The sequence below is a fragment of the Triticum aestivum genome, chromosome 7D, assembly GCF_018294505.1.
Source record: "Triticum aestivum cultivar Chinese Spring chromosome 7D, IWGSC CS RefSeq v2.1, whole genome shotgun sequence".
NCBI classification, from domain to species: domain Eukaryota; kingdom Viridiplantae; phylum Streptophyta; class Magnoliopsida; order Poales; family Poaceae; genus Triticum; species Triticum aestivum.
In genome coordinates, this window is record NC_057814.1 from 21886981 (window position 1) to 21899336 (window position 12356).

Below are 12356 nucleotides of genomic sequence, written 5' to 3' on the forward strand. Positions count from 1 at the left end.
AACTGTAGTTCAGCGACATGGCAACTGCAGGTAAACGGACATTGAAGAGGGTCCGGACCATGGCAACTGCGGGGACGCGTGACGACTGTCACGCTGGGCGTGCGGGACCGTCAGGTAGGTGACTGAGAGAGGTCGTGTGGGCGTTATGCATTTTGCCCACACGTAGGCGTGTGAAAGGGACCACGAGGGAAAAAAGAGGCGTGTGGGCGCCAGTTGTTTTGCCCACGCATAGGTGTGTGGGCTGGTCCTCTTAGGCACCACACAAACGTGTGGGCAGACCCCTTAACGCCCACACGTGTGGCAGTTATCGTCGTCCAAAAAGAAAGGCACACCAAACGAATATACCCCTTGCCGTGTAAATAACGTGGAAAAAAACGTAGTACTACGTTTGCCACAAGAAATGAGTTTTTTTTGTTGTTGTTGAGAATCACAAGAAAAGAGTTAAACTTTGTACTCCTAGGTAGAAGTAGAAGTACTCGACGAGCTGGAGGTTATGGGCACGTCTCCGCGCCGTCCAGGAGCCGGATCGGACGGCCGAGATCGGCCCGGACACGTATCGGGCGCGCGCACGAGTCCCTGGAGGAACGAACCTCCTTGCCCCGCCCGGCCGCCCATATAAACGACGGCCCGCCCTTGCACTGCTCGTACCACTCGCCTCGCATCGAATCGATCGCTCTTATCGCCTCGAACGTATCGAAGCCCAGGAGAGGAGAGCGGAGCAGCCGACGAGCCGCCGATCGACATGGGTCTCAAGGTAAGCAGCCAGCCGATGCTTCCGCACCTCCCCCCTCTCGATCTCGTCTTCTGCCGCTCCTCGTCGCGATCCATGCCTTGGCCGGAGCCCCGGGCAGGTTCCGGCTCCGGCGAATCTCGCCGCCGCCGGGCTGGTGCCGCGTCCGGTGCGCGTGATCTTGGGTTTCTGTTTGGTGGTCTGACTTCTGCTATATTGCATGGATCTACCGGCGAACCTCTGCAGAATTTAGGACCAAATATTCTGTCCCAGGCGATTGATTTTCAGTCCCATGGATATTTTGAAGATCACTCTCGTTGTTTTCAGACTAATTTTAGTATATGCATCGAGCTCGAGATTAGTTGCCCTCATATGTTGACGGAATTTAGTTTACCTGCAAATTCAGGGGTTTGTTAATGTCTGAATCTGCTCAACTTGAGGGTTCAGATTCACACTGGTACTACGTAGTAAACAGCTAAAGATTGGTCTCCATACATATGTTTGCGAAACTCAGTTTACCCTCCACAGTTTCACGATTTGTTACCGTCTTTCTGCCTCGAAACTACCGGTGAACTGGCCGGCGAGCCAAATTAGCAGCTGCCACTGTTTTGTTACTTATATGCTGTGCTTGCCTGCTGATGTTGTTCAGGAGGAGTTTGAGGAGCACGCGGAGAAGGCCAAGACGCTGCCCGACACCACCACCAACGAGAGCAAGCTCTGCCTCTACGGCCTCTACAAGCAGGCCACCGTCGGCCCCGTCAACACCGGTATCTTCTCATTTTACCCCCCTTTCCTTTAAATCTTCTTACTAGTTTTGGTAGTAACAAGTGAATTGTCAGCTCTGATTTACTCTTGAAGTATGTTTAATGTGATCGATTCGTGTCTATGTATATATGCTTAGAAGGGACAATTCGATGGAAAAGGAAAATACACAGCCCCCATCTTAGGGCTTTACCCAGTCCAACCAACCCCGGGTGGTCACCCCTTTATTTCAAAACAAAAATGTGGTCACCAGGCCATGTGCCCAGATCCAGATGTGCATGCATGATTATACCTCCCTGTGGATCTACATAGGGAACACAGCATGTGACACTGCTTGTCCTCCGATTAATCAACAATGCTACATATTGTTACTAGCTAGTGCAGGATTTTTTTTTACCGTTGATTTTTCTTTTCAAGCACACACACAACAAGTGCATGGCATTTTGTATTAGAATCTTACCGTCGATTCGCCGCGCTCAGCCCAATTAACCGCCCTGTTCTCATCTCGCAGCCCGCCCCGGCGGCCTCTTCGATATGGCTGGCAAGGCCAAGTGGGATGCTTGGAAGGCCGTCGAAGGTAAACTCTAACAAATTCTTGATACTTCCACCTTTCACCTTTTTTAAATCCATGAAACCGCCTTTGCTGCCGTTCTTGCGCGAACACCACCAAACTCACGCTTGTGCAAATTCTGGCGAAACTCGATTGCAGCCAAATCCAAGGAGGAGGCCATGGCGGACTACATCACCAAGGTGAAGCAGCTGCTGGAGGAGGCTGCCGCCGCATCCGCTTAATCCTAGGCCACAAGACCGCAATCGCTATTGCTATCCTGGTGGTGCAGACATGTGTGCCAGCAAACACAAATAAATTTCAAGTACTAGTTGTTGTCGAGCTTATCGCCGTCGTGGGTGTAATTACGTTGAACAAGAAGCCCTGTGATACATGAAAGTGCAATCTCAGTTTACGCCATGATTGATTAATACTCCTACATGTCTTCTGTTGTTAAGATGTTTTTTTCCTTTGGGGAATACCGGTTCCTGATAAATTCTTCTGAATTCTAATTCTATCCTGTTTGTTGGTCCCGCAACCAATGTTTTCGTAGCCTGCTGCAAATACATGATGTGCTGTAGTGCCTGTCGCTGCTTGTTGTGCAGCTTGTCACCGAATAGCTATTACTGTAAAAGGATTTTCCAAATAGAGATTCCCTGCCTCGCCCGTTTAGTGATCTGATTCGTGAGGGTTTGTAGTTTGAATTCGCTGCACTGAGCTAGACTGAGGGCAAATTATAGTTAGTTTGAACTGCACTGCTGCTAATAGTTTTGTTCATATTGCTGCCCTGGCATCGAAACTTATTTGCAGTGCTGGATTACCTGCTAGGCCCCGCTTGGATTGGGTGAATGCCGGGCAGCACACAAAATTTGCATCCAGTCCAATATTAGTTTGCTGACTTGGTATAACCTTCAGAGGAGTGTGAAACTTTTAGATTGATTTGCGGGCTGTGAAAATAACTATATGGAGATCTCTGTTTAATCATTCACGATAGGAGGATCCCTTCTGTTGAGAGCAGCTGGTGGCGAAGCAGCGATGACCAGGACGTACAGATCACCTGCACCTGCTGCATGACGTTGGACGGTAAGTTGGAGTGTACTGGCCGCATTTTCTTCAGCTGTCCAATAGTAGTTCATACGGGAGGTTTTGGGCAACAACGCACACTGTTTTTGTTCCCTCCTTTTTGGGGCGCAAAACAGGAGTTTAGAGTGACAACCCGAGAACATATGACTCGGATAGCAACATATCAGCGAGATACACTTTGTACTAACTTTAATACAAAGTTAGTACAAAGTAGGGTCATCTATTTTAGAACGAAGGGAGTACAGGTTAAGATAAGGAGATGTGTTGCATGGCAGGATGGCAGGGTAGAAGAATCATCGCAAGCACTAGGGCTAACTGCTACAGCTACAGCCTACAGATTATGATACCAAGGCTAGCTGCTACTGGCTGGCCTCGGCACGCACGCGTACCCACCCACCATCGCGTCCCTAGTGGCTATCTTAGTCGGTACTCCCATCTGTCCCATAATAAAAGAGCGTTTTTTATACTACGTACTTACCGACGAGTAATGGCAGCTTCCAATGATGTCAAGACTATACTATTCTACTGACGGTAGGATATGCAACTGAGGTTAATTCGGGATATAGACAAGAAGAAGTCTTACCTCTGTGAAACCATCACTGTTGCTATGCACCCCCTCTGGTTCAGCTTCAAGCCTGCACTGCAAAACAAAACTTGTTCAAGACCTATGATTCAGTACCAATATGCTCATGATGAATAATTGCTAGGCGGCATCAGCTCTAACTTTTCACGCAGCCCAGGTGCTCATACATGCATTCAACTATCGGTTATAGCTCATCCGATAGTACAAACGAACTCTGAAGCTCTTCAACTATGGGACAGAAAATTCAGTCCATTACGCAAATTGGTGATAGTGAGTGAATCGGGATTCAATCGTTGCTGAGAAGCCGAGCAAGTGACTACTCCCAGCTCCAAGATGCCAATATGCCCGTGATGAATAATTGCTAGGCAGCATTATCTCTACCTTGTCACGCAATACAGCTCATCATATCCCACGAGCGAGCTCTCAAGTTCTTCATTTACAGGACAGAAAGTCAGTACATTATGCAAGTCAGTGGTAGTGGGTGAATCAGGATTCTGGATTCAGGCATTGCTGAGAAACTGAGCAAACGAATCTCACATGTCATCGCCAGAAATTTGGAAAACAAAGACTACACAGTAGTATACAACTAGTAAGCTTCGTGTTGCCTGCATGAGATGCCTACTGCCACTAGATTATAACGGGGCATCAAACAGAACATCCCTGCCATAATAGAGTCAAAGCAAGTAAATGGGCCTCAAATAGGCAGGAACTCAGGACTTGTTAGTTCGGTTGCTCATATAGCTTCAGGCTTATAAGCTATCAACCAGTATAGCACCTTACAGGATGAGCTTAGTAGCCCATAGAAACAGAATAACCAAGTTTATAGATCTTTAACTGACTAGTACACTCACTTGTTTCAGGGATTAACGGAGTTTAACAGTTCACAAAGTAAAACATTCTCTTCAATAGGGACAGATCTTCCAAGAAGCAGCCCTTGGAACAATTTGAAGCATTGAACACCTAGAAGATTTCAAAGTTGATGAGAATAAACTTGGTTATGTACTGCTATTTGACTTTCTGTGTCAGGACCCCGGACTGTGACCTGTGCATTATTCGAGACATCACTTTTTGGCTGGGGTATCACGCAAACTCACATGAATGACACATGGGCCCCGAATTAGGTAGATGGCAGCTACATGGCGAATACCGGGGTTAAATTCAGCCAAAGGTGCCAAAACCAAGCAAGGGTTGAAAATCGAACTGTTTTAAGAGTACAGGGTACCAAACCAGACCATTGTAGAGTTCAAGCTTTGAACTGTATCTGGGGGAGAGTTTAAGGCTAAGACTTTCTTGAAAAGAAATATGCTACTGATCATTGCCTGAACTCTCAATTGAAATGCCAACATAAATAAGTGGATGCAAGCGGTCACGTATGAAACAGCAAAGGTATATGGAATGTGTATTCTGTATTCATGTTACAGAGACAGAGATCCATTGCAATTTCAGCTATGGGCCATAAACTTCCACTACAAATATGTTTCTGTAAATATCTGAAGACACAACTGAGATGAAGCATCATGTGGTAACCCCGTGCAAGCAATCCAGCATTACAAAAGTCACGGGGAAAAATGGCCTACTGTCGTGAGGTTGCATCACAATCTAAAGAAGGCTGTTACTTCTAGCTTTGACAGGTGAAACATTACCAATAGGCGTCGCTTCAGTTGTTCAACTCCTGGAGTCCCCAAAAGCTGCTTTGTTCTAGATCTCAATTACGAATCCATACCTAATGAGGCCGTCTGTCTGATGAGCTCATTGTCAGCCTTCTTCAGAAAAACATCCCAGCCGCTCCCTTCTCCCCAATCCAGCATATCATACGGCACTGCTGTCATTAATCCTGGCCTCACCGCACCTTGCTCCATTACCACTCTAAACTCCAGGTCGTCCTCTCCTCGCTGCTCCTCCTCGAGCTCCTCCCATGTAAACATAAGGGGCAAGGTGTAGCCGCCCCAAGGATTGAAATCAATCAGCTTCACCCGGCCATCTGCTCTGACATACACATCAAATGTATAATTCTCTGAAGCAAACTGCGGCTCAACAACTTGTTCAAAGAAATCCTTGATCTTCGGCTGCAACTCAGCACTCCACCCAGGCAACGAAGGGTAGTAAGCAGACGTGTCCCTCTGCGACACGCCGACCAGCTTTCGTCCCCGCACGAAGCATCAGAACTCTGACTCGGGGCGGAGGCCCGGGTACCACTTGCGGAGGGCGAGGTAGTACTGGAACCCGTCGTCCACCCAAGTATCATCACCATTGTCTTGTCCAACATCGTCTTCCGGCGCATCATCGCTGCCGGCAACAGCTTGCCTGCCTCCTTCGTTGCAACCATCAGTGGGAGGATCACTCAGAGAATCAGCACCACTGGTGCCCTCTCTGCCATTTGATTTAGCACCCGAGTTGTTGGCATCACTGCCCTGTCCGGCATTCCGTCGAACACCTTTGTTGGCGCGTACGAAGTCCTGGCAGGACGGGCGCGCGGAGGCGAGGTCGTGCGCGACGCAGTCGGAGGAGCGGAGCAGCATGGCGACCTCGGCGAAGCAGGTGCAGCGGACGGTGCCATCGGCGGACATGAAGGCGGCGTCCTTGGGCGCGCTCCAGTTGAGCTTGGGGAGCGCGGCCCCGCCGAGCTCGGCGATGGCCGCGTCGACCGCGGCCTCCAGCTCAGGGAAGGCGGGGAGGGGCGGGCTCTCGTCATCTTCGTCGTCGGAGCAGACGGAGAAGAGGTCGGACCTGTCGTCGTGGTCGACGGGGTCCGGGAGGTGGAGCGGCGGGAAGGGGGTGCGGCCGGAGGTGAGCGCCGGGAGGAGGAATGGGGGAAGCCCTTCGGCGTCTTGGTGAGGGGCGTCGGGGTGGGGGGCTGGCCGGCGAGGTAGCGGAGGAAGGCGGCGGGGAGGGGGATGATGACGGTGGGGATGGTGTGGCGGCGGAACGCCGGGTACCACTCGTGGATCTGGCAGCGGAGCAGCTCCTCTAGCAGCATCTCGCCGACTACTTGGCCGGCTTCGCCTCCGTGCCTATGGTGGGGGGAGACGCGGCGGCGAGGAAGCGAGCGCCGCCGGTTGGCGCGAGAGAGACCGGTGAAGGTAAAGCTTTTTTTTTCTGAGGGGAGGTGAAGCTTTGCGTTTTTTTGGATGAAAATAACTTTATTCATCAAATACCACAGTTTGTGGGATAAAAGAAGGATCGTGGGGTGAGTAAGACACAAATGACGTCCTGAACTAAGAAAACTTTGCTAAGCTATGAGACCGACGACCTTCATACATGATCTTATCGTTAAAACTCTCATCTCTGGCCCTAACTTCAGTGATGGCCGAGCCATACATACCTCTGGCATTTCGGTTTATGTCATCAACTACCTGCTTAGCATCCGAAGCAATGATAAAATTATGGAGAGCTAGATCTTCTGCCAGAGCATATGCTTCTCGACAAACAATTGACTCGAGAATAGCTACATCATAAACTCCAGAAATAAGCAGAGAAGAGCTTCCCAAATATGTGCCATTCTCATCCCGGCAAACAGCCGCAGCCGAGCCTCTTGTGCGGTACTTTGATACTCCTGCATCCACATGGATTTTCGCAAAACCCGTCGGCGGGGCCCTAGGATGTACACTTCCGCTCAAAAGTTGATGATTTGAGACACCGGCTTGCCTTGCTGGTTGTGAATTCTTGATGATCTCCAAATCCATCAAGTACCTGTTGATGAACGCATGGGTAGCCTGAGGGCTCTGAAAGTCACCTTCATGTATAGCCTTCCTTCGAGTTGTCCTGACTGCCCACAGGGTAACCGCTAGCTTGAGGAAAGCGTCATGTGATAATGCTTGGATCATCGAGAATAGCCATGATTTTGCTGTTCGTTTTGTTGATGCCCTCAACTGTTTTGCAAGTTCGCGGTCCACTAGAGTCCAAATGCAACGAGACATGGTACGCTCCAAGAGCGAGTGCCTCCATGAGTCAGGAGCACCACACAGTCCGCATGAGCTTGTCGTGGACATGTTCCGATGATCTCTGACATCCTCAATTGGCAGCAAGTGCCTAGCGAGTCTCCAGAGAAACATTCTTATTCTCCCTGGTACTTGGACGCTCCATAGAGATTTCCATGAGCTCCTCTCCCGTGCTATACTGGACGTTCCGGTTCTACCTTCGAGCCAATCCTCACGACATTGTTTAGTATAAACCATCACCTTGTAAGCTGACCGGATCAGAAAGAGACCATTTTTCTCATAGTTCCATGACCAAAAATCTGAGATAACTCTAGTACAGAGTGGTATGCTTGTGATGGTTGAAATATCAATGGCAAGCATTACATGCTGAATGTGATGCATGTCCCAACTGGCAGTGGTGGAGTCAATTAATTCTAAAACGTTTTGAGGAGGGTCATTCACCAAAGAACCATACGGTCTCATCATCTCGTCCCTATGAAACCAGTTGTCATTCCATATGTTGGTAGTTGAGCCGTCACCAATTTGAAGTATCAAGCCTTGCCTAAGTATGTCCCTTCCTTGGACGATCGCCCTCCATATTTGGCTTGGATGACTGCCAAGTGCTGCCTCAAGCATTGATGTAGCGGGGAAGTAGACACCCTTAAGGACACGAGCACAGAGAGATTCTGGGACTGAAGTATCCGCCACACCTGCCTAGCCAGCAAGGCTAAGTTAAAGAGCTCAAATTCCTTAAAACCCAAGCCTCCCATATCCTTTGGTTGTGTCATATCCTTCCATGCCACCCATGCAAGTTTCCTCCTGCCATCTCTACTACCCCACCAGAACTTTCGGATCAGCATATTTAGGTGTTCGCACAAACCTCTAGGGAGTTTGAAACATAACATGGAGTAGACCGGAACCGCCCGAGCAACCGCTTTGACAAGAGTACCTATTTCCCTGCCATTGCCATGGTTTTTTCTACCCAACCTTGCACCTTGCTCCATAAACAGTCTTTGAGATATTTGAAAGCATCGTTTTTCAAGAGCCCACATCCGATGGCATCCCAAGATATTTTTCGCTCAAGGTTTCATTTGGGACATTAAGCAACCCTTTGATTTCTGCCCTTACATTGTCAGGAACTCTCTTACAAAATATTGAAGATTTGTCATATTTGATTCTTTGCCCTGTGGCCTGACAATAAATGTCCAACATCTGGTGCACCCCTGATGCTCCCACTTCATTTGCCCTGAAAAACACCAGGCTATCATCTGCAAAGAATAAGTGGCTAACTGGCAGCGCCAAAAGAGACACTTGTAGCTTGGTTGAACCACGCAAAGAAGCCCAGTAAAGAGTTCCTCAGGCCCAATGTGTGAGCGCATCAGTGGGCCTTGAAGCTTTATGTCATCACTCCATGCGCTCCCAAAGCCCGTACCAGATTGCCACAAAAATAAGAAGGCAAAAAAATAGCTTCCACATGCCAATTGTTGAAAAACTTTGTTGAAGATTGTTGTTAACTTTTAGCTCCTGTAAATATTTTAATGCGCTTACTACTCTATGAGTACACTTGGGTTGGGTGTGATAAGGACAGAGTTCGTCCATGCATCATTTTGAAAGATTCGGAGTTAACTTCCAAATGATTCAAAGTCACGCGGCAGGTACGTTCAAGTCCGGCCGGCAACTCCCAATTTCTGTCTAATGTAGGTACTCCATTGTATTTTCAACTCAATATGTCGTTTGTGTTGCTTAGGCAATCTTTGGAAATAACAATGAATCCGTGGAAGAAGCAACACCTTCAATGTGATGCCCAGCAGCTTGCATCCACCCTGATACATATATGTGTTGCTATGGTTTTTGTAATCAAGGTAAAACAAAATGCCCATAGATCCCATCTATCCACTACTCTCTCCATTCCAATTACATGCGTGCAAAACCTGAGCGAGTATCCGCATCCCCCCGCTAAGATAGCGGGCGTGTTGGAGCGCGCTTTCTTGATGTTGCGCCCAAGCTGTCAAGAGGACCTCGCAGTCTATGGCGAGACCTAGAGCTATATCACTGTCGTCAAGAGCCAGCTAATAGCACTTGTGCCAACAACATAACATCTGGCAATGCAAGCTCTGCCATGCTAATGTAAGTTGTCCCAGCCACAGGAGGCACTCGGGCTTAAAAAGGCGCCGGTTTTGCTTGCAGCCGGCCCGTCCCTCAGTGATCTTACCAAGACTAAATAGTCTTGTGACAACTAATCAGGGCATTCGGGTAAAGATCAACTCTCCCCTCCGCACATTAGCTTAGCTGAGAAATGCAAGTGATTTGCGTAGAAACATAGCAGCATGGATATGTTGTTGGGATGGGGCGGGTCCAGGCATCCGAGGAAGCATCCGTTAAGAAAAAACAGTTTGTTTTTCGCCTTGGACCGACCAAGAAAGTGGCGACCAACATCGAAATTAGGATGGTCGTACGACAGCATTGGCCCTTGCTAGCTAACGAACAAAATTCTGAGCAGTGTTGCTAGTGGCTACATGGTAGATTGGTACTCCCTTTTTTCATTATTGTAAGATATTCTACTCCCTTCGTCCCATACTATAAGGTGTTATTACAACCCATATATGAGTACATTGATGAGATGATAGTGAGTTTGATAGGCCACTATGAACTTAGTTAGCTTGCTAGTCTTTGTCTCCTATAGACGTTCTGCAGGCTGTATTGAGATCTATGTGAACTAGATTCCTTTGCTTAATTCATACACAATTTTTTATTTTAGATTCTAGCAAGACCTCTTATATAAACCAGATGAAAGCAAACACACAGATGAGCATACCAAATAAACAAATTGTATGTAAGCATAACTAAATTGGCGATATGTATATGTTCATCGATGATCGGTGATATTTCAGTAACATACATATCATAGAAACTTGTGAAACTATTCACACACACCATTATGCTGTGGTGTTCCAGGTGGCCTAAATTTGTGAAACTATTCCACACTGTTTTAATTGAAGACCAAACTCGTAACTCAAATATTTGTCTCCGCGATCAGATCATAGAAATTTTATTTTCTTGTCACGATGATTTTCCACTTCACTCTGAAATTCTTTGAACTTTTCAAATGTTTCAGACTTATGTTTCATCAAGTAGATATACCCATATCTGCTCAAATCATCTATGAAGGTGAGAAAATAACGATATCCGCCACGAGCCTCAATATTCATTGGACCACATACATCTGTATGTATGACTTCCAACAAATCTGTTGCTCTCTCCATAGTTTCGGAGAACGGCGTTTTTAGTCATCTTGCCCATGAGGCACGGTTCGCAAGCATCAAGTGATTCATAATCAAGTGATTCCAAAATCCCATCAGTATGGAGTTTCTTCATGCGCTTTACACCAATATGACCTAAACGGCAGTGCCACAAATAAGTTGCACTATCATTATTAACTTTGCATCTTTTGGCTTCAATATTATGAATATGTGTATCACTACGATCGAGATTCAATAAACCATTGAGTGTATGACCATAGAAGGTTTTATTCATGTAAACAGAACAACAATTATTCTTCGGTTTAAATGAATAACCGTATTGCGATAAACATGATCCAATCATATTCATGCTCAACGCACACACCAATAATCGTATTGCAATAAACATGATCCAATCATATTTATGCTCAACGCAAACACCAAATAACATTTATTTAGGTTCAACACTAATCCCAAAGGTAAGGGGAGTATGCGATGGTGATCTTATCAACCTTGGAACCACTTCCAATACACATCGTCACTTCATCCTTAACTAGTTTCTGTTCATTATGCAACTCCCGTTTCGAGTTACTACTCTTTAGCAACTGAACCAGTATCAAATACCGAGGGGTTGCTACGAACACTAGTAAAATACACATCAATAATCTGTATATCAAATATACCTTTGTTCACTTTGCCATCCTTCTTATCCACCAAATACTTGGGGTAGTTCCGCTTCCAGTGACCAGTCCTTTTGCAGTAGAAGCACTTAGTCTCAGGCTTAGGTCCAGATTTGGGCTTCTTCACTTGAGCAGCAACTTGCTTGCCATTCTTCTTGAAGTTCCCCTTCTATCCCTTTGCCCTTTTCTTGAAACTAGTGGTCTTGTTAACCATCAACACTTGATGTTTTTCTTGATTTCTACCTTCGTCGATTTCAGCATTACGAAGAGCTCGAGAATTACTTTCGTCATCCCTTGCATATTATAGTTCATCACGAAGTTCTACTAACTTGGTGATGGTGACTAGAGAATTCTGTCAATCACTATTTTATCTGGAAGATTAACTCCCACTTGATTCAAGCGATTGTAGTACCCAGACAATCTGAGCACATGCTCACTAGTTGAGCGATTCTCCTCCATCTTTTAGCTATAGAACTTGTTGGAGACTTCATATCTCTCAACTCGGGTATTTGCTTGAAATATTAACTTCAACTCCTGGAACATCTCATATGGTCCATGACGTTCAAAACGTCTTTGAAGTCCCGATTCTAAGCCGTTAAGCATGGTGCACTAAACTATCAAGTAGTCATCATATTGAGCTAGCCAAACGTTCATAACGTCTGCATCTGCTCCTGCAATAGGTCTGTCACCTAGTGGTGCATCAAGGACATAATTCTTCTGTGCAGCAATGAGGATAATCCTCAGATCATGGATCCAATCCACATCATTGCTACTAATATCTTTCAACATAATTTTTCTCTAGGAACATATCAAAA

At 46.7% G+C, this 12356-nt stretch overlaps 1 protein-coding gene and 1 pseudogene across 1 annotated transcript; one reads left to right on the top strand and one right to left on the bottom strand.

Moving 5' to 3' along the window:
• The first annotated feature begins 516 nt into the window (after positions 1-516).
• On the top strand, positions 517-2472 carry LOC123166279 (acyl-CoA-binding protein). Its single transcript, XM_044584053.1, has 4 exons — positions 517-754; positions 1380-1497; positions 2004-2069; positions 2202-2472. The coding sequence occupies exons 1-4, from the start codon at positions 743-745 to the stop codon at positions 2282-2284; spliced, it is 279 nt and encodes a 92-aa protein (XP_044439988.1). The 5' UTR covers positions 517-742; the 3' UTR covers positions 2285-2472.
• A 2622-nt stretch (positions 2473-5094) lies between these two features.
• On the bottom strand, positions 5095-6839 carry LOC123166029 (cell division cycle protein 123 homolog; annotated as a pseudogene).
• Between the last annotated feature and the right edge of the window lie 5517 nt (positions 6840-12356).

Excerpts from the sequence above, each read along its gene's own strand:
- LOC123166279 (XM_044584053.1), top strand. Across the intron at positions 1,498-2,003 it reads CGTCGGCCCCGTCAACACCG|CCCGCCCCGGCGGCCTCTTC; the intron begins GTATCTTCTCAT and ends CTCATCTCGCAG. Across the intron at positions 2,070-2,201 it reads TGCTTGGAAGGCCGTCGAAG|CCAAATCCAAGGAGGAGGCC; the intron begins GTAAACTCTAAC and ends ACTCGATTGCAG.